General features: G+C 40.7%; 1 protein-coding gene across 1 annotated transcript in view; it reads right to left on the reverse strand.

Moving 5' to 3' along the window:
• ripor2 (RHO family interacting cell polarization regulator 2) overlaps positions 1 to 23,850 on the reverse strand; it is a 60,388-nt gene that overhangs the window by 18,691 nt on the left and 17,847 nt on the right. The window contains 5 exon segments of the mRNA XM_039820158.1: positions 4,879 to 4,932; positions 5,374 to 5,397; positions 5,737 to 5,815; positions 6,575 to 6,730; positions 10,038 to 10,158. Of these exon segments, the coding sequence (XP_039676092.1) occupies positions 4,879 to 4,932; positions 5,374 to 5,397; positions 5,737 to 5,815; positions 6,575 to 6,730; positions 10,038 to 10,158 (434 nt within the window).

Below are 23,850 nucleotides of genomic sequence, written 5' to 3' on the forward strand. Positions count from 1 at the left end.
GTTTATGTGGACATGTTTACATGTGTATACAGAGCATGTTGTGGTGGGTGGGCACACAAGGGTTTATGGTAAAAAGTGAAAGAGGGAGGTTTCTGTTCAAGAGAATAGGTAATGTCTGATGATGTTATATTAACTTAGCTGGGCACAAATACATACAGAAAGCACACACCCCAATTCCACCAACTCCACCACAAACCAACCTGCCCCCTCAGCACCCCACACCCCCAACTGGGACCCAGCCCCGTCTGTCTGTCTGTGGTATGTGGTGTATGCGGCAGGGCTGCAGCAGCTGAGCCAGCTATAAAATACCCTCCAACCACAACGGTTATTCTCAGCTCTTAGATTCACATAGAGCTGATTCAGAGCAGACAATCAACAGCTTTAAAACACATTTGTTTACAACAAAACAAGGTTGTTGATGAAGCTGAGCTGAAGTCAAAAGAAACAAATTCATCCAAGTCAACGTTTGCACTCATTAAGTCAAGAAATATTATATTATTGTATTGACATAAATGAGTAGACGACTACAATGACTTATTCTATCGGAGAAAATCATGTGTGACGAAATTGGTTCATTACAAACTGGGGCTGATGAATAGCCATCATACTTCTCAGGCAATCAGTAATCATATCATTATCAGCTAATTAAGCTCATATTGTCCCCAATTACAATAGCCCCTCGCTACCTTCAAGGAAATGTCCTTGTGAAGTTCAGCCGAGCTCCACTCTAGAGGATGGCCATCAGCATATTGCTGTGCCTTGGGCGCATTTCACCCCAGAAAAATAGAAAAGGCAAAACACAAGCTAAAGACAAGACAGAAACCTCAACACAGGCAGATGGCTAAAATGTGTAATAAAAAAACATGTATTATATAATATAGCTGGCATACAGCTTGTATCTTACTGTTCCTGACTGTATATTTAATATTTTCTCTCCGTTTCTTCCCAAGTTTTTGTTTTAATGAAGAAATTGTTCAGATGGATCTAAAACGTCACGTAGCAACAACATCAAACAAAAAAAATAGGTGGAATACGTTTTATATTCATTAGAAAATTGATCAGCAACAATTTAAATAATCAGTTAATGGTTTCAGTCAAGTTATAGACAGAAATGCCAAAAATTCACTGGTTCCAGCTTTTTGAATGTCAATATTTTCCATGATAACAAACTGAATAGTTGGGGTTTTGGACTCTTATTTGGACAAACAAGCAGTGTAAACATGTCAACATGGGCTCCTGGGAATTTTAATAGACACTTTTTACTATATTGACTACTATTGCTATATGACATTTTTAGACCAAATGATTAAAAAATGAATCAAGAAAATAACCGCAAAGGATGGATCTATATACAACTTCATATCCATAACCTTCCTAACATATATAATGGATTTGTATTGGTCACAAAATTTAACACCACTGTGGTCATTTAAAGGGCTATTTCTACACAAAAATCTAACCTGCTTTAAAATTCATCCCATAAAAAAACATCTGAACCTTCTTAATTAACTCTTACCAGACGTGAACACATTAATGTAAATGTATTCTACATTGAGTCCTCTATTGGACAGTCCCTGTATTAATTTAAGCTCAGTGGGGTGACAAACCCTGAATGGCTCAGAGACATTGTGAGGGATTACGGGGAAATCTTTATTGTGGAATTAATTATGCCGGGGGTGAGGATAATATCATGTTCACCTTTATGAAGGGTGAAATATCCATTTTAATTTCTTATTTTAAGTCCCTCCCGAGCTAATCCGAATAAAATGACTAAATAATAATAATACTTGTTTGGTGGTTTTGACAGAGCAGTCAGAGGTAAATATAGTGGTGTTTAGTATCACTGGGGGTTTTAAAGGATTGTATCGGTATCTACTGTATATCTGACTTTAAACTGTGGGATTTAAAATATGAGCAGAGAATCCTAAGGATATGGCAGGAATCCTCTTAAGATATGTCCATTATCCTGGATTGTAGGATATGAGGTACACACACACACACACACACACACACACACACACACACACACACACACACACACACACACACACACACACACACACACACACACACACACACACACACACACACACACACACACACACACACACACACACACACACACACACACACACACACACACACACACACACACACACACACAGAGGGCGAATGATTATAAGCAGATTAAAACAGGCGGGCCACATCAGCAAACACACAAGCCCATCTCTGGGGAACTGTGTGTGTTTGTGTGTGTGTGTGTGTGTGTGTGTGTGTGTGTGTGTGTGTGTGTGTGTGTGTGTGTGTGTGTGTGTGGTGGCTAGATTAGCAATCAAGGGAAGAGGGGAAAGCAAAGAGGCCCTTTAAAAAAATAATCACATGGAAAGTATTTACACTCATTCTGGATTGAACTTGGCACATGATTAACACAGAAACACACAATTTCTCTCTCTCTTGGGGGAAGAGGAGGCGCCTGGCAGCCGCTATTCTCATCTTCAATCTCTGTCACTCATCTCTTTAATGATGCCCTGCTGAAACTAGCGGCTAACACACACCATAGACCCTATCCCATGCAGGACATCATAAGGGTTGTATTGGGCCACCTGCTTCCTCTATGTGTGCCAATTACGGCTCAGACATCTGCAGGCAGCCAGCAATATGAGCAGGAACAAAAGACAGGGCTGATGTGAGACACACACACACACACACACACACACACACACACACACACGCACGCACGCACGCTAATGGATGATTGTTAAATCATGCCTCACGGCAGCTGTCCAGCACAAAGAGAGACACCTGCTCCTTAGCACAAATACTGACAAACTCTTACTGTAGCTCACGGCTGCTGAATATATAACTGTGAAGATCTTTTTTTCATTGTCCAGTTCTGAGATGACATGAGTACACATGCTGCTTTTTTCTGGTACTACTTTTATTCATACTGTATGTGTCTGACAATGTTTTGTTTACTCAGCTGAAAGCTTAATAATGCTCGACATCGGCCGCCGACACATACACTGATATGATATACCTGCAATAAGCTAATATCACAGATTGGTCTGGCTCGAAAAAAACATATTACCCACAAACACAACTGGCTTTCCTAACTGATAGATATACAGTACACTTATCTGTGTGAAAGTAACTGATAGACCTGACAACTGAATAAACACATAGTATTAGAACTCTGTCAAAGGCTAATTATCAACATACTGTAAGTAACACATCAGTTCACAACTCTTTACACAAGGATGAGACCAGCACTTTGTGTGTGTGTGTGTGTGTGTGTGTGTGTGTGTGTGTGTGTGTGTGTGTGTGTGTGTGTGTGTGTGTGTGTGTGTGTGTGTGTGTGTGTGTGTGTGTGTAAAGCCAATAGCTATTTGTAGGGCAGAAACAGGGCATCAAGCACTGATAGTTGACTTGGCATTGGCATTAGTTTTATCCATGAATCCAGTATGCATTTCCTCTCTTCCATTCCCTACTTAACGGATTATACTCAGGACATGTACTACACTACAATACTAAATCTTGCCGTCAAATAATAGTAAATCATACTGTTTACACAGAAACACCAGAGGAGAAACTAGAAACTGATAAGTTTAAATAATGACAAAGAATATGCAAAAATAATTTACTTAAACTATTTCATTTCCATCCAATAACCCGCACAAATTCAGACAGCCGATGAAACGGTGGGGCGAAGTACCATTGGTACATATTTAGAATTAAAGAGCACAGGGAGTGCTAGATTTAACTTACTTTTAGTTACGCTTTGACTTTTTGAGGCTTCCCCCCCCCCCCTGTCTGACAAGATAAATCAGTCACTTCTTCAAATATTTGCAAATGCATTCAAATCTATTTTTACAGAGTCTGAAAGATCAGAAGAGCTTCAGAGTAATGTTGGATGCTAAGTGGGAAGGCTTTGAGTGTGTGTTTGTTTTAACTGCATCCTGTGACAAAGTAGTAGTCAAAGTGGAGTATGCAGGCAGATATATTTCCTGAGTTTCTGAGAAACCATCGCCTATTTTCACATGACTCTCAGACCTTTTTTCTTTCTTTTTTTTCTATGTTGCCTCTATCTCCCTCCTCTCATTATTCTTATTTAAAAAGGACCCTACTAGTAGCTGCTCTGACCCAGATTCACTGTTGTCTTCAACCTTCAGACACACGGCCACACATTTGTCAAATTTGCTGGGTCTTGTCTTCTTTCATTTTGTTCTGTACATGCTATTGGACATCTGAAGGTGAGCTTTTATAGTCTGTCAGGATGTTTATGTGAACATAAAGGGTTAAGGTCACCCAATAGCTGGCTCCTCTGTGCTCCTCAGGACTTCAAAGGCTCCATCTTCAGGTAACCATGGTTACCTTTGGAGCTGCGCTGTTGTTTGGGTGTGCGTATTCTGATTGCCTGCTGTCCTGCCTGATTTGAGCACAGCGAGGGAGACTATTACAGAACTACAAAAGGGGATGTGGAAGAAAAGTCACAGAGCTGTGCAATCTTGCAGGGGATTCTTGTCCCCAACTGGCAACCTGGGAGAAGACTACAAAAGAGGATATAGGAAAAATAGTTTCCCTACCTGACAACCTGTTGCCTCAGCCATTAAAACAGTGGGAAACTTCTCTAATACATCAACACATAAACTAGAGAAGAACAGGAATACCACCTTAACCTGGCAACATAAATCCTACCTGAAGCCAACTTTGCAAAGTCAGTGGAGCGTGACTGAGTCACTGTGGGCGTTATGTGGAGAGGCTTAAAGTGAAAGCAGGTATTGAGATGTGAAATCTTGACAACTTGTCCTATGACAACTTGTCCTATGATGGATATATGTAAAGCATTGGCTAATATCTATCTATCACATCAGTTCTTACCTTGCTCATGTGAAACTCCAGACGTCTCATGTATCGCTCAATGGTTTTGATTTGCTGCAGAAAGACAGATACAGCACACCATCTGGTTTAAAGCTGTAAACATGATGATTTGTATGTCCATATGACAGGATATGTCCAAAAAAGTGACATTGGTAATCATTAATGATCATTAAATGTATGTCACAAGATGGCAACATGTTTAACTAAATGGTATCCATTGTTTTTTATACGCAAAAATCTTACAGCTAATCCTTCTCAAGCCGTCTCTCCTGTCCCATCATCACAAACTTTCTCTCTCTTTCATCCTTTTTCCTGCATTATTCCTCAATCCCTTCAGCCCCTCACTTCTCCACTCCATCCGTCCTCCCGCTTTTCTTCTGCCTTTAGCAGTTTCTTCTGCTTCCTTCATCTCTTTTTTTTACATCAAAGATTCCCCCCAGCACACTCCAAACTTGGAGCGGTGGTTACAGCAGACCCTCCCCTCAATCAACTCACCTTGTCAAGATCGTACAGCACTCCCTGGAGAGAAAAAAAACACACACACAGACACACAATCACACAGTTAGTACCAAAGGACGGCACAGCTGAGGCTGCTTAAGAAATGCAAAGCAGGCTGTAGTTGTCTGGCATCAAAAAAGATCCGGTTAAACACCCTTACCAGTAGCAGCCTAGACGCTGTGTGTGTACCGTGTGTGTGTGTGTGTGTGCGTGTGTGTGTGTGTGTGTGTGTGTGTATTGTATCAAATCAAAATATGTTTGCCGTGTGTGAATCCGTGATGCGAAAGTCATGTCATTATTATTGTATGTGATTTATTATCATTAAAATGAAAAATAAAACTGTGCACGGTGGCATCTCACCAGGCGAGAGTTCCTCTTCATGTCCTTCATCAGAGACATCAGTTTGTCCAGCTCTGTTTGATGAACTTCAAGATACTCACTACCGGACAAAAAGGGAAACACATTGGTATATAAATATTTAGGTATGCAAATACAAGCAGCGTAAAACATTTAAAAAGTGTAATTGTCGCAATTACATTAGAATTATATAAATTGCATTTAGTATTATTTAGTGATTTTATTTGGTAAGAGTAAAGTGCTTTTATTTTGAAGTCTACACACAAAGCCTTCTGGGTCGCTCGTGAGTGAGAGAGTCAGCAAGCTAACAGCAAGCAAAGCACGGACAATTTAACGCTCTGATAAAAGTTTGTTATAGCGGATGTCAGCGATTTAAGGAAACCTCTATTCCATTGTGTACAGCATGCAGCCAACGAGGTATGTTGTTTTGTGTCGGTATTTTACTTTGGTGACCGTTATTTTACATGCTTGCACATGTCACTGTATGTTCATATTAAGCTAATGTGGTCTTTATTTTCTCGTTATACTGTGTGTTTAGTTTTCACTGTGGATTTGGAGAAAAAGCTTCAAATAAACCTGTAGCAAGAAAACCACTTGTGTCTGCCAGTACTTCGAGGGAATTATAAAAAGGCTCAAACAGGTTATAAATGTACACATTAAGAAATAGATTATAAACATTTATGGACTGAAACTCACAGATGTCTTACTAACTTAATAATAAATGGTTATTTTGGAACAGTTGATTAGTTTATGTATTGAAGGCAAAGACATTTGCAGTGCTTGACTGAGTAAAGTGTGTGTACACAGTATAAGTGTGTATATCAGTGTTTGGGTCACTCACTCCAGGCCTTGTTTGAGTGCATTGTAGACTTCCTCAAGTCTTTTGGGCTGTGGCTCTTTGGAGCTGCTGCCTCCTTTGTGTCCGGACAGGTGGGGCTTCTTTGGCTTGGACAGAGGCTTCTTCTGCACCGCTGAGTTCCCCATGAAAGAGTTACACCTACACACACAAACACACAAACACACACACACACACACACACACACACACACACACACACACACACACACACACACACACACACACACACACACACACACACACACACACACACACACACACACACACACACACAAGTGAGTGCAATAGAGGGTCCCCTGTGTGCAGACATTTTCTTAATCGTCTATGCAATGATGGAAAAACACATTGCAATTCACAATGTTATCAAAAGTTTCATATAAGCAATAGCAGGATACAAGAAGAGTAGTAAGTCCAAAAGTTAGAGCATGATTATGACCCAAATGAAGTAAGACAAAGAACAATAACAGGACAACAGGAGTACACAGGTCTGTTGGGGGGGGGAGGACAATTTTGTCTGAGGGTGATGCAGACACACAGACACAACATTACATCTCATATTAAATATTAAACATGGGATTTCCACAGTATTTCAGATAACCAGGGCTGGAGCTCCCTACAGTATAATAATATAGCAGTAGATGAGATTTCTGTATTATTTTACAGCATCCTGAACTTGCCATTGGGCCAGTCTCAGCATACATTTATCTTATCTGTCTGATGGAAAGGGCTAGTCAAGTCTGGAAACACAGAGATAACTAAGTCACACAGGACTGACACATTTACATATCTTTCAGCAAAAACAGTTCAAACATGAAAACTTACAGCATAACTTCAGAACGTCCTCATCAATCACAGGGGTGTGCTAAATCACAAGTGTGCGCACATATCTGTGAGCACATGCAAACATGAGCTTCCCACCCCCTTCTTTCTGTGTTTGACCTGTAAGGCTGCCATTTATCTTCTGCTAAACTTACAAACACAAGGCACAATCACACTCACAGCAATAAATAACAGAGTTTATAGGTTGGTATATTTGTATAAAAGGCAGCGACACAAGCTCCGTTAAATGATATTATGTGTGTACAAAAAGGTTGCAACTAAAGGTTATTGTAATTATAAATGTATCTTCTGATGTTATTGTGGATTTATTAATTAATCATTTGGACTATAAAACATCATCACAACAGAGAAAAATCATCACATCTCAACCTCTCAGAGCCAATGGTGACGTTTTCATATCTTGTTTTTCTGACCAACAGTCTGATACCCTAGTTTTCTAGCGTAGTTTCTATGCTCAAATAAAGAAAAAAGCAAATTTTTATCCAAAGTATAGCCAGCCACCTCACATCAATCCTCTCTCTCCTCACATTAACCCAGTTTAGGTCACACTCATCTTACCCACTCATGCACATTTTTTTCTGCTTTTTACACCATTACAGATTTAGCTGACAAATGCCATTTCCATAGACTTAATGAAACGATCCCAGAGTCATCTCAGGGACACAGCATCAACCAATTCCAGTGCTCGACAAGTTGGAACGTGCCACGTCTTGCTGCACAAGTTAAGCTAAGCTTCTGAATGTAGGGCACCGTTGAATGAGAGTGCTGTGTAGCCTTGGGGTCACCCAAGCTGTAGCGTAGAAGGGTCTCTTGGCAGGGACACACACACAGAAACACACATATGCATTGATGCTAACACAATTCCATACTGACTTATAATTGGGACACAAACTGCAATGTCAGTATGATGCATAAATGCACACAAACATGTACATGGGTACACACATGAAAAGTCCTTGCTGAACAAAACTAACACACTCAGAAGCCACATCTCTGCAGCTTTCCACCTCGCTCATTATCAGAATGGTAACTTGTCAGTCGCTGTCAGTCGCCCACACACTCGAGTCATTCCAACCAATTACCCCATTCACTGTCTGAGCAGAGAGAAACAGCATCTTCAAATAGGTTCTCTCAGCAGGACCAGGGGCTGCTGCAGAGGACCAGGCGACGACAGCCGAAAGATCGTAAGAGATATTTCTGTGAGTGTAAGAAAGCTTTGTCTTGTGATGATTGAGTGCAAGCTGTCACGGATAAGTCAAAGAGGAAGGAACACGGATAAAATCTCTCAAGAACTTTAGTGATCTCTAACTTCAGGCTATAAATGAAACAACCATCAGGAAACTGAGTTCGATGTTTGGTTGTGCAATAGAGTGCTGATCATCCCTGAAGAATTTAGTTCCTCTACGGGATTTTGAGACTTGCTGTGGCTCGCTAAACATCTAGAAGGTTGGCACCAGATTATGGAGTCCGTAAATATCTTCTTTGTGTGCAGTGATGTCCTAATCTAGGTCTCGTTAAAGTGATAGATTTCTAAAAGTGACATTTTATAACCAACGTGGCAAGCAAATAAAGGTTTTCTCAGACTTTTTTTTACAAATTGTGTTGATGCTAAGAGTGTCTGTTCTGAAGGGGTATGCAGGGCATATACTCAACAAGAATAGTTTCCAAGAAGTGAGTTGCTGCCCTTTTATTAAAACCCTGTCTCAGGGCTTGAACATGAACATCATCCTACAAAATCACTGATTGTACATCAATTCACCAGGTGTTATGTATGTATGTTATATAGGTGAATGACTGCCAGTGAAATTTATATGGTTACTGCTCTTAAATCAGAAGATTTTACGTCATGTCAATTTATGTAAGATTTACTTACTTTGTCTTATTGTCCTTAGCCCTACAGGTCAGTTGATTACATGAAAAGCACAGATGCTGATGTCCATATTCATCACAATGCAAAACAGCAAATAACCTAGAAGATTTCTGCTGTAATGAATCCTGAGAAAGACTAAGTGACAACTGTATCACTGAATAATACAAGAAGGGAGTTTCTGCTGAAAGAATAAACTAAACTCATTACAACAAACGGATAACAGGTGCACTAGAAGCTGTTTAAAAATATACGTAAGTTAACATCAATCAGATCCTAATGGAGGTTTATTTTACAAATGAAGGTCAGTGTACTTGTCAGGAGGAGTAAAACCCCACCTGTAAAAATAGTTATATAATGTCCTCTTTGGAGAACGTTTATAAAGTCTGAGAAAATAACCCCAATGATGAATTCACACTTTTGGCAGAAAGCCTGAGTTACAAAATGGGAGCGTGGGATTACATCCCCTTTAAGAATACCATCCAATGATAAAACGACTCTTTGATGCCTGATCTACTGCAAACTATTTATTGGAGGACCCTCCTTAAATGTTGGTAAAATAGTGATCATTAACATATTTTCTTAAAGAGCTTCACCTACGAAATCAATACTGTTTCTGAGAATATAATACTATTAATAATATAATAATAATATTGGCTGTGGAAGATCAATTTGCCACCCTGACCTCAATTGTCATTTCAGATATGAGTAGCAGTGGAACACAGTTTTAAAGACTTACCGAGAGCGTCGTTCCTGTAGCGTGCTGAAGCCGGCAAAAGACTGACTCCGGATTATGCCGTTGGGCCCTCCGGGGGAGTGAGTGCCGGCCGCCATGATCTCCGGGACACGGGATGACACTCCTGGAGAAAAGACAAACGCACATATCCATTACATACAAATCTATTAACAATATTTGGCTGCAGAGTGACCGATTCAGGATCAGGGTCAGTAATCCATCATTGAACAAGAAAAACATTCTATGAACTCAATTAACACCCAAAGCATTTCAACAGAAAGGTTAATTAGAGTGCAGAGCAGCATTATGCACTGCAGGACAAAGAAGGCCCTGCTGGTGAAGCTTGCCATGTGTGATGTGGACGAGCAGCATTCAAAGCCTGCACTAACATGTCTCAACTGCTCTGGCCTACCTGTCACCACTCATCTGCAAACATACCGCAACCGTTACTGCTTCACGTTTTGCCTTCCTCAGGCAGGTGTCACAAAACACGACTCTTGTCACTTTCCGTTAGGTGTTTGTGCATATTTTCTACCTGAAGTAAGAGGTCTACCTTTAAGGCATTTCAGACTGACAGCTGTTTAAAAGTCATAGAGAGTATCACAAGCAGAAGTCACTACTTACATGAGGATTGCACCACAGGTTTAAAGTTTTAAAGGCCACTTTTGCCTTCTAGAAAAATGTATGTTTCCAGGAAAAAAACTAGACAGTCCTATGGCTGAGTTATCTAATCAGCTTCTCCTACTATTAAAACATCTTGTATCACTGTGTCTATATTTAGCAGCAGCAGCCTGTCTAATTTCAACCTTTTTTCTTAAGATGATGTTGAATGCAACATGGCTCACGTGGGCACTTGGGGTACAAGCTGGAAATAGACAGAGAAACGTCCACATATAGCTGTCAGATAATGATGTAGCAGAGATGAAGTGCCCAGAGGGAAGAATCCAGTGAGATAACTGAATCCCAGTTTCAGCTAGGATGTTGAGATTTCATCCAGATGATGATGATCATGGTGCTTGTAGCAGCATGTTGGCATTTTAACTTAAAAGGGCAGTTCAGTGGATATTTAAAAAAAAAAAAAAAATTATACAATGGACTGTTCACCCCAAAATCAACAATGGCATTTGGCTCGTTGTGCTCAAAGCGCTCAACTGACTGCTGAACTCAATGTAAATAGTGTGTATTTTCTGTGAATCTGTATCACTTCACAACTTAGCTAAAGGCAAAGTATGGTGAACACATAAATGCCTGGAGGAGAGAGACATATTTGTCAAATCAAATAAACTCCACAAAGCAGAGAAATCTGTGAAGTCTTAGTATTCAGATATCCTGTTAGCCTGCTTCTCTTCCTCACACAAACAAGATAAACCGTCCCGCAGCATCATTAGTTAAACAACTTTAAAAAATGAAGTGACGAGCAAAACACTAAATTTTTCTGTTGGTTTGTTTCTCACTCTGTTTGTGCAGCCTTGTGTTTGTAGGTGCCCTGTTTCCCCCCCCCCCCTTATCTATCTGTCTTTCTGTCTCCAGAGTACAGACTACCTCTGTGTGGAGCTCATTTCGTCATACAAATGCAAGCATGCACGCACGCACACGCGCACAATCTTGGTCCACAGACACCAGTGCTACAAGCAGTTGAGCAACCTGATATCTCCTCCTTTGGTCTGTGTGACAGACAGAGAGTCACACAAAGACCCGGCACGGGGTCCGAGGAAAGAGTAGAGCCTTGTTTTTGGCCTGGGGACAATAGGCCGGTGAGACTGATACTGTTCAGGCTATTAATAGCAGCTAGCTCACTTTAACACTGAGGACCCTGATGGCCGTGACTCAGTAAATGAGTCATCAGGTCCAAATGCTGGATCGATGTTTTGGCCTCAAACAGCGTGTTCTGGTTTGATTGGTAAGATGCTGCCAAAAATACACCTTGTTTGGTTCTACAGACTGGTTGCTTATCTATGAAAAATTATGTTATATTCTATGTAATTTCGAATTGTAGGCTAACCACAGCTAGTAAAATATGGTTGAAATTAATATCACAATAGTACTGCTGCCAAAATCAGTTTTCTTTCTACTAATTTTGTTCGTTTTTAGCCGCAATTTACTCAGAATCGTTCATTTGGATGACAGAAATTTGCAGGATAAAATTTGTATGATCATATCATCATTATATTATTCTACTGAATTACAATAATCAGTAATATTGCATTATCGCCTTGCTCTAGCCACAGTTGGTAGCAGGCTAAAGTCCATACAGGAGAGCAGCACTTTGCCCGAATGCTCTAAAGCATTTTGGTCCATTTTGGTCTCTGGATGCTCAACAGCACAGTTTTCTGCCTTGCCATGTTTGTCTCTCTGACTTTCTGACTCACCCTCCTAAAAGAGGAGCAGTGGGTGGCAAATGATACATGCTACATTTTGTTACCTAATGTTCTCTGGATAATCACAGAACTAGCTGGATACTGTTCCCTGCACTTCTGCCGTTTCCCGAAGTGTTCTCATAAATTTAGACCGACGAGAGAATGTGGACACTTAAACTAAAAACTGCCTATAATGATACCAAATGGTATGAGCTGTTTAGTTTCAAGTCCCTTCCATACTCTCTGATTGTAGTTCTGCCCATGATGAGGAACAGAGGTAATAAGAGTACAACTTACTGTCAGCAGAGAAAAGTATTGGTCCTACATTAATTTATCAGGGACTCGCCCATCCACTGCTGGATTAATGTGACACTTCATAAAAAAGAAAATCATCTTCTTTCCGTCAGTAACAAAGCCAATACCTGTACTTTTACATCAGCTGTTTTTTTTCTAACTAATTAGTCATTTTTTTTCAAGAAACAATGTCAAACTTTTTGACCCTAGCTTCTCAAATGGATTGGCTGCTTTTCTTTCTCATAGTAAACTGAATATATACGAAATGAGCTTGCTGTGCAATCACATACAATCTTCTGACTCTCATCTCATCCCATCAACTGTCCCTCACAAAGCACTTCTCAATGTGAAATCAGCCCTAGTGATATGTTTAAAATTTCCATTCGGATTAGAGATAGAGATAACAGGGTGTACTCAACTCAGTTTGCACTATTATCAAACCTAACTGCTGTTCCTCATCAACAGACAGTGTCTAAACCTGACACATTACATTCTTTTAAGTTCTCTTCTGGTGATTTAAAATGTGCGCTATTATAAGTTCACTCTGGCATTCTGGGGGTCCGGTCGCTTCAGCTTTTAAAACCACTGTTATTAAACCGCTGCTTAAAAAAACAAATACTGACCCACAAGTTCTTAACAATTACAGGCCAATCCCTAATCTACCTTTTACTTTATGTCAAAAAAGCTGACTTTAAGGTTCTTTTTTAAAAGGTCCCATGGCATGAAAATTTCACTTTATGAGGTTTTTTTAACATTAATATGAGTTCCCCCAGCCTGCCAGTGGCTAGAAATGGCGATAGGTGTAAACCGAGCCCTGGGTATCCTGCTCTGCCTACTCAGATGAAAGCTCAGATGGGCCGATCTGGAATCTGCTCCTTATGAGGTCATAAGGTCAATGTTACCTCCCCTTTCTCTGCTTTGCCCACCCAGAGAATTTGACCCGCCCATGAGAAAGACAGACACATGTTAGGCTCGTTCGAGATGAACTGCGCCTCGCCTGTAAAGTTGACGAGAGCAGGTGGCAGCAGACGGGGGCGGTGACAAAAGTCCGCTCTCAAGTCGGACAGTTTTCCAGCTGACTCCAGCAGCCTTCAGGCTGAACAGGAAGTGACACAAACACTGTGGTCCGTTCGGGTCCGATTCCGATTTAATAAAATGTTATCAGACCCATATATCAGCTCCTACACAGTCTCCAGTTGATTTTATTATGAAAGAGTAGCTGTCAAAATTCTCTACATGTGATCTGTTGCTGATTTTAATTACCAACACACTGTAGGTGATCCGTAATCTGAACAGATTTAGTCTCTCTGACTTCTAAACATAACTATCAGCCACACAACATGTGTTCTGTACAGAATAACATTTATAAAAGTAACTGTGTGCACATCCCACTTTCTGGCAGATGCAGGACAAATGAAAGTATTTCAAACAAAAAGAATGTAATGTCCGCAACACTGCTTTAAACTCCCATATTTAATAAAATACAACGTTTCGACCCAATTGGGTCTTCTTCAGACAAAATGACACACAACATGTGTTCTGTACAGAATAAGCCTTTAAAATCAGACAAATCGCAGTTAAAATCCGTCCGATTCCAAATCAATAAAAAGTTTATATTAAACGTCATCATGTTGAGTCGATTCTGAACCAATCAGCTGTTCGATCAGCTGAGAGGCCGGCGTTTCCCAGCATGCACTGGGTCCGCCTGCGTCCGCCTGGCTCTTGCAGTTGGTGAAAAGCAACTGCGCTACCTGCGTCTCAGAACTGCGACCGCCTTGGTCTCGTGAGATTATCGTTGCCCACGTGTGCATGACGTCAGAGCAAGTCGGGATCAAGTCGGACACAAATCTAACCGGCATGCATTGGGCGCCGATTGCCGGTGATCGATTCTGCGCAGATCTGGCTCATCTCGAACGAGCCTTATGGCTTGAAAACAAGCGAAGCACGGCAGTTGGTCAAGGCCACACCCCCACCCTCCACCTTAGCTCTAGTGGCTGTAATTCTGCACCAAGGCAGAATTTCGGGAAAGAGACTTCAGATACAGTATTAGGGGACCACTAAGGCCTAAAGGCATCCAAAGAGCACCATGTCATAGAACCTTTAACATGTAAGGCCCTGCATGGACTCGCACCACCTTATTTATCTGAGCTTATTACACCATATACTGTACACCGGTACACACTCTCCATGCCCTTGATGCTGGTCTTTGGTCATTCTCCTAGTAAACAAAAAATCAGTTGGTTGTAGAGCATTCTCCTACCGTGCCCCTCATCTTTCAAATGGCCACCAACTAAATGTTAAAGAAGCTCACACAATTGACATTTTTAAATCTAGATTGAAGACCTACCTCTACTCATTATACTACAGCCAACCATAACATACCATCCTTTCTGCGTCCTTCACAAACAGGCCTTTTCACTTATTCTGTTATGTTGCTGGTTTTGAATTGTTTATTATTACTGCTTTAATGCTGTTCAATTGTTTTGTTGCTGTCTGTTATTTCTGTGTTCCTTTAATTGTAAAGTGCACTGAGACCATGTTTAATGGTGATTTTTCACTTTAAATAAAATTTGATTGATTGATTGATTGATTGATTGATTGATTGATTGATTTAGGTTTTAGACAATGATGGGTGAACAAAACAGGAGAGTAACATATTTGTCATTTACTCAATGTTATACAAAATATAGCCTAGTTTTTACTCTGTGTTTTTGCAGTATACATTTTGGCACAAGTGGTATGCTATACACTCACGCCCAGGCTTCTGGATTTTCCCAAAACCTTTCCCAGCCTTAGCAAAGCCCTTCAAAACAAACTAAATCAATGGTCCCCACGTATAAAGACACACACACTACCTCACAAAGAGTTGAGTTCAGTCACTGAATCATAAAAACCTCTGCACCTCTTAGTGTCACCGCTCATCTCGTCTAAAGAGCCTTTCAGAATGAGAACAACAATGCCAACTCTCGCAGTGTGTTCTGGTTTGGTGCCAGCCGTTACCCCGTGATGAATACAGCCGCCATTCAGTCCACTCACTGGTCTTTCTTCTCTGGCGCTCACACACTAACAGCCTCAAATGCCCTCGACAAGGTGTGAGAGTGTTTTTCTTTGTGGAATATGTGAACATTAGATTGATCAGTATGCTGAGCTGCGATTTGGCAAGAGCAAACACACACACACACACACACCACACACACACACACACACACACCTTACATCCTTACCCTAACCATCGCAGCTAGATGCCCCAACCCTTACCCTAACCTAGACCTAATTCTAACCTGAACCTTAAGAAAGGTTCAAAATGTTAGTAAAGGAGGACCAGCATGAGAGAGCATGTCGGTCAGTGCATGAAGAATGAAAGTGTCTAGGAAGACACAAGAACGTCTGGGAGACCACTACGGCCTGACTGATGGAGGTTAGCTGAGTTAACAATGCTGTTAGCGTACTAATCTACAAGCAAGTTTACTGCTGGCAGACCACTATTTGCTGTGGGAGTGACATTTTTTTATTTTTTATTGTTGTTGTTGCTTCTGTTTTCCCTACTCTCTCTACATCTCACTCTCATTGTCAGTCTTTCATACAAATGTATATAGATTGTAAAATAAACCTTTCCTCTACCCATGAAGCATACTGATGAGGTTCTTATTGATTTTTTTCATCATTAAAAACGTTTCCTCTTTTATGAAGTTTGCAGCAATCACAAAAGAGGAGACAGAGATGAGAAGAAGCAGGTAAATTAGAGAAGACTTTTGTTTGAAGACAATGAAAATGTGCAAAATAGACTGCAACTCAATATCAGGAATACTGCTCATTGTGTCCACCTCACTCTCTCCTTTTATAGACACACACACACACACACACACACACACACACACACACACACACACACACACACACACACACACACACACACACACACACACACACACACACACACACACACACACACACACACACACACACAGGAGTATGTATTGGTGTGTAAAAAATACAAAACAGCGTCAGCTCGCAGTGCATATTAAGAACTGCAGCCCTTATTCTTAATGCCTGTATAAATTAGCCTTACCATGGCAACAGCAGACAAAATGAGATGAAGTGTGTTACGTAAAACAACGGTTATGAGCCAACAGCCAAGAAGTAGGACACACGCCCTCGTGTTACAGGGCCGAGGCTTTTAAAGCACCAATCCTTCATTTGGAAAAAAAGCGGGTTTTTTTTATATTCAGATCTTTTACAGATGCTGCTTTAAATGTCATTACAAGCGTCCTTAAACTGCCTTTCATTGTCCCTTCCTTTCTAATTTAGTTTCTTTGTATTTAATGTGGCAGGAAGTCCAGATTAAAATAGGAAGAAAATAAAGAATAAAGCAGTGAGGAGTTGAGGAGAGATTTGAAAGGAGAAAAGTGTATAAAAAGAGGCAGCAGTCTGGTTACAAGATACAAACAGAGGCAGCAGTCTGATTACAAGATACAAACAATCAGGCCTCTGTTGAAACAGAACAAATACAAGAGATTATAGTGATGATATACTGTTTACATCACTGGAAATGGACTAACATGTTCCAACACAACCTGTAGGTTGCAAGCGTGTGCCTGAAAGCTGCTCAGTTATTCCTTGAACAGTGCGTCTGTGTCTGTGTGAACTGGTTCAGTGAGAAGGGTAACTGCTGGTGCAGCTCCAAACTGGGCTAAAACTGGCTGCAGGCTGCCATCCTTGAGCAAAATCATATTACAGTGATTCTGTCTTTTTCATTTCCTGTAATCCTGTTCAAAACTGAAAACAAGAGTGAGGAAACCTGACAGAGCTTTGTTTTGTTTTACATGAGCAAAGCGGCTTGTTTTGGACCTTTCAAGAGTCTCAAACACATTAAAAAAGAAACTCAGGTAGCTTCAATTTGGTCTACTAAGCATGCTCATATTAAACTTATTAAACACGAGTGCATGTAAATCAAAAGTTTCCTCAGTTAAGATTTAAGACTTGCAGCAAGACATCCTTAAATTTGAACTCTTTACAGATTAGACTGTCTACATAATTCCATGCCTGCATAACGTGCAAAAGATTAATTTTAAAATGAAGGGCAAGGCAGTATGTTTTAATCCCACTTTCATCACGTGTCCCATTAACCTGTTGACCATTTTGGAAAGAACTTGTTTTAAATCCAAAAGTTCGCTGCAGGTAAATTGTAACACACACACAGGCGTGTAATCATTGCACAGTTATGTTTATGAAAGGTGACATCAGAGTGGTGCACATGCAAATGTGAATTTACAGCAGAAGGTTCATGATATTGCCTCTTAACTGACTTCCGGATTTGGCCATTTAAAGTTACTTTTGCAAAATGACTCCAGAAAAAGAGAGCCTCATTCTCAGTGCTGTAGAAAAAGTGCAAGTTGATCCTGAGGAAGGAGTGCTTATTAACCTTCACTAAAAGACTTCTCAAAAAGCTGCTAAAAGGACAAGGTAGGAAACTGTGTTAGGATGACTGAGGAGAAACATGCTAAGATCACCTTTAATTATAAGGATGGTTGGTTCACAGAATAGTCTGCTGCCGGCAAAACACTTTGACTGAGAAGGGATCAAACCTGGAGAAAGTTTGATGTATATATTTACAATGTGAGAAGCAGGAATTTAAAGCTACTATTATCAATATTGAATAAACAATAGAATAAAGCTAATGTGCATAGTTTCTGTCCCCCCCATGAGGAATTCTAAGGAATGACAACAACAGTGTTCACATGACGAAAGCCTTCGGTGGTCGTGCACCACCCACCCACCACTCCCCCACCAGTTGCTAGTAGCTCAAGGAGGAAACAGTGGATTATAAAACATGATGGACTCTTCAGAAGAGGTAATTGTCCTCTTCGTCTCCAAAGATCACTGTTGCCCTTTCTGTTGCGTGCATCTCAAACGTGCACGCAAATTTCGCCAGACAGCACCATTTTGAAACCAAAGACATACTAAGAAATACATTGAGAGTTCTGTGGAGCTGATATTCTTAATTAGATTTGTATCAACTCATTTGGCAATGGCTTGAATGTACGGAAGTTCATTATAAACTTAAAACAAAAAGTAAGGAAATTTGTGTTTGGTGGATTATTTCTCTGTGGTAACAAAGCTTTTTGGCAATAAATCTTATACCGTTGGAAAGCCCGTTTAGTTCCCTTTCAAATGGTGCCCCATTTGTAAGGAACATGCGTTTGTGGGATGAGCCGCATCGCTGAGTATGTGGGTTGCGCCCATGAAAAATTTGCCAAATCTTCTCTGCCATTGCCAAACAGATTATTTTGCTGTTGCTATTGACACTTGTTTTGAGGTTGTGGTACCCCCAGGTGCTGGCAATCAGGTGCCTGATTGGCACTCTATCCTCCAAGATGACAACGCTCGCCCCCACAGGGCGGGGTTTATCAGAAACTACGTCCAGAATGTGGGAGTGGAGAGTATGGAATGGCCTGCTAGCAGTCCTGATCTCAACCCCATTGAACACTTGTGGGATCAGCTTGGGCGTGCTGTTCGTGCCAGAGTGACCAACACAACCACGTTGGCTGACTTGCGACAAATGCTGGTTGAAGAATGGGATGCCATCCCACAGCAGTGTGTGACCAGGCTGGTGACCAGCATGAGGAGGAGGTGCCAGGCTGTTGTGGCTGTGTATGGTTCTTCCACATGCTACTGAGGCTCCTTAAAATGAATATTGTCCAATATGTCTTGTTTCTTCAAACTTCAATCATCCAATCCACCAAACACCAAATGAATCAATGGCCGAATAAGCTGTTTGGCATTGGCAGAGAAGATTTGGCAAATTTTTCATGGGCGCAGCCCACATACTCAGCGCTGCTGCTCATCCCACAAATGCATGTTCCTTACAAATGGGGCACCATTTGAAAGGGAACTAAACAGGCTTTCCAACGGTATAAGATTTTTTGCCAAAAAGCATTGTTACCACAGAGAAATAATCCACCAAACACAAATTTCCTTACTTTTGTTCTAAGTTTAGTTGCGCACTATAGGTTTAAATGACAATGTGTACATGAAAAGGTATTGCTTGTATTGATGAACCCACATACAATTTCCACCCAACTCTGCAATTCCCCTCAGGTCTACTGAGCTTTTTAGCAACTTTCAGCTGATTGTTTTGGTTTTAAGACCTGCGACTTAACTGTGTTGTCAGCAGGCAGCGGTTCAGGGATAAAGCTCTATAAATCCACTGCTGGTGAACATAGCGGAGCATTTAGCTGCTAAAGAGCCAAATACACACACACAGAGAAGATGTTGTAAATAACTTGACCTGTTGACAGTCAGGAATTCACCAAAAGCTTTAAAGCAGACAATAGAGACCCTGTTATGGCTGCAGTCACCTGTACTCTGTCACCTCTAGGATGACAAATAACATTTTTATACTCTGACTAAAGACTAAGAGTCACCAGATTGCGGTTCCAGCAATCCCATTACACAGACAAAACACACAAAAGAAACAATGGGCAGTACAGAAATTTCAACACGTCCTGTGCGATGCAGCTATGGAGCGATGACACCTCAGGTACATAAAGAATCAATAGCTTGGTCAACAGTCATCCCTACAGATGTGAGCAATGCCTCTTTGTAACAGTCATTTTGAATGGCCACAATGGTGGAACATTCCGGAAGGAACTCAAACGTTCACAACAATGAACTGACACATGGTGGTAAAGACAAAGTAACTGATGACCTATTTCACAAGTTAACATGTTACAGTCAAATTACAAGTTACAGTTTGAAAGAATTTGATTTTGTTCATTTATGCTTCACGCTGCGTATCAGGACCTTATCTAGCCAAAACTAATCAAGCTGCCTGAAATCCTTACCCAGATAATCCAAATCTTCTGATCTCAGACATCCGAATGACTTACCAAAGAACAACCAAAGCTTTATGAGGTCAACATTAAAAGTGATCTAGAAATAATAACTAGAATCAGCTGATGGTCAATTCAGTCATCTGATTTTTCTTTCTACCAGACAGATTGGGAACTGGATCTGTTGCAGAGGGGACGTGACTGTTGTGTGTGTGCCAAAGTGTGGGAATTGAACAGTCTATGTGTGTGTGTGTGTGTGTGTGTGTGTGTGTGTGTGTGTGTGTGTGTGTGTGTGTGTGTGTGTGTGTGTGTGTGTGTGTGTGTGTGTGTGTGTGTGTGTGTGTGAGACCTATCTCGACTTTCAGAAATGTTCCATCAAGCTGCAGAAGTACACACACGCAAACATTAAATCTGACATCAAATTTTCAGATATAGGTTTTAGAGAGCAGGTGGGTATTTTAGGTCAGTGTTGGAATTATATGTCCCCTCAATCAGTACACATAATTAGAATACTATATATTTTTCTTTTGAGCCACCGTGTTTAACAAGAACCAAAGCTTGTTTCCCCACTATTAAAAGACACTTTTTGCTCTTTACACCGTGTGCGTGTGTGTGTCTAAATACATTCACATTTCCCCACATTTCGTTAGGTTGCCATTATAGTCACTTAATTCTAATAATAGGTCATCAGTGTCCTCGTGGGGCAGTGCATGCAGGAAGAATTAAGGCCAGGATATAAAGTGGCATTTAAATGTACAGATGACCAGATTAACTGAGGCGTGTCTGGACTGAAGTTACAGTCAGGCAGCTGCTGCTGACATTTCAGCAGCGAAAAGCAGCGTGTAATCACTTGGGAGAACTGCAAGCCATACAGATAAATGCACAATCCAGATGAATGGACTCAAATATTATTTTTATGAAATTTAAAACATTATTAGACCGTATAGTAGAAATCAGCTGAGAGATAGGAGTTTAAGATAAAAGCACATTGTGTCTGTTGCCGACTTGAGTATCGACATACTGACAACAAAGACTATAAATGCTGCAGCCAAATGAAGTAGTGCCATGACATCATCACCAGGAACTCTGATAACACTGTACATCCACATCCACCATGCCATCACCAGGATGATCCACTCAGTACCAATGCTGCTTTGCAGGGATTATTAACAATAAAACAATACTAATTCATATAAAAAAAACACAGCCTGTCAATCAAATGCAGATGTCAAGATTTTGGTTTATATTTGAAAGCCTGTGGACTAATTTGTTCTAATTTGGATCCATCTAAGTGACTCCAGGCAGTGACCCCATAACACAACATGCAGCTTCTGAACACAGCATTTTTGGCTACAGGGATTTCCAGGAAATGTGGATTACACTTTTACCAAAGCCTTTGCTGCTGAACTTGTAGGACCATGAAAGGCTGGAGGTGGAGCCCGCCTACACTTATTGAAAGTCTCGCAGACTCAGGGTCATATTTATGATGATTAGTTCATTGGAGAGCAACCCAAAGGAGAACTCTATTGATTGTACACATCAGTCTGTTTACAGGTCTTAGGGAGTACTACTGCATATGTGAGCATTGTAAAGTCTAATACATTTCTCAAGTGATGTCACTTGAGTCAGCGTCGGTTTAGGTCTGAAGACTACAAGTTTCAAAATAAAAAAAAAATCTAGATCAGCATTGTGGGTAATGTAGGTTGTGACAGGAAAAGAGAATACATGGAAGAAAGAAGACCATGTCTCTGGTCCTGCTTCACTGATTTTGATTCTTTATTTTTCTTTAAACTGTCCATCGTGAGTCCAACAATGTTCTCAAACGTCTTCTATCTGCACTGCAAATATTGAGGTCACATTGTCTACGTAGATATTAAACCAACAAACTGGAAAATGAGCTCTGATAAATGTCTGACTGACATTAGCATTCTCCTGCATTTGGGCCAGCATGAGAACCAGTTTCCCACTTGCTTTTCTTCTTTGAATTGTCTATTATGTGTTACTCTGACTGAAAGTAACAACCTATGTTGCAGCGCTGGAATGCATTTACCATAACAGGATTTCGCCGGTTATTTCAGCTCCATTTGTTATTTTTAGCAGGAAAAGAAATACAACAGTCTTTTCACTGATAGCTGCTACTGTGATAATACATGCTCAGAGTGTTGTAGGCCTACAGCTATGTGTGAATTACCCAACCATGGGAAACCAGCCAGCTATTGTCATAATTCAGAATAGGAAGGTGGCCTGTGAGGTGGGCTCCTGAGTTCCACATCTTTGAATTCAAGAAACAAACATTTACGCTACAATTGTATAAATCATTTCTATGACAGCAGCCAAACAAATGTACTATGTCCTACATCCAGGATCCACATGCTTCATGTCTTTTGTTTTTAACGCTTTTTGGTTAAGTCTATTTCACAGTACAGCCTCACCAGCAATGCATTAAACACTGTGGGTGTGATTTACAAACAGAAGTCACCATGGATTTATGCCCCGCTCATTCCTCCTGCAGCCTTGACTAAGCCATTACCATAATGTTAACAACTGAATAACAATTTACCAATGGCTGGGCAAAAAGAAAAATACACAGTAAATCAAGAAATGAAAAAATTACAAAAGAGAGAGTTCCACATGTTCCTGAAAAGAGCTCCCCCTGGCAGAGAAATACACTAGAGGGGATAATTATTCCTCTTTACCCTAACCTGTGGTTTCAATGTTTTTTTTCCATTTCAACTAACTGTGGAGATGTCACGCTCACAGCAGGGACCCGGGGATCGAGGAGATATGAACTGCATTTTGAGGCTCTGCTACAATGGCCACTTGCAGAGCATTAGACTGGAAATTAAACAAATTAAACATAGAAGTTGTACACAAACATGAGCAACCTCACTACTTAAATTTTCGAACAATTAGTGCTGATTATTTTGATTTTAGAAGTACTTCTATAGAGAGTTGTGACAGATAAGAGAAAATGAAACAGTGACAGTAGAGACACACAGTTGGAGAAAAATGACAAAAACAAGGATGATTCAGACACTGACTGTAAAAACATGCAAGTCTGTACATCTGTGGGCGATGCTACAAATAAGAAGTTATACAGACACTGATACGTGTCATCCATTGCACCGTTTAAAAAGCTGATCATAATGTAACCTCATTCACCCGCCTGCTCACTAACCCCAGCCTCTCTACACACAGCTGTTCACATACATCGGTAGCACACATCTGGCCCCGCTGAGTTCTCCTGTATGGATTACTGACATTCTTTATTCTATTTTTTTATGGCTTGTGTCAGCTTTTATCTGCAGTGTAAGACCGAGACCGAGCAGGAAA

This window comes from Perca fluviatilis, chromosome 13, assembly GCF_010015445.1.
Source record: "Perca fluviatilis chromosome 13, GENO_Pfluv_1.0, whole genome shotgun sequence".
Taxonomy (NCBI): Eukaryota; Metazoa; Chordata; class Actinopteri; order Perciformes; family Percidae; genus Perca; species Perca fluviatilis.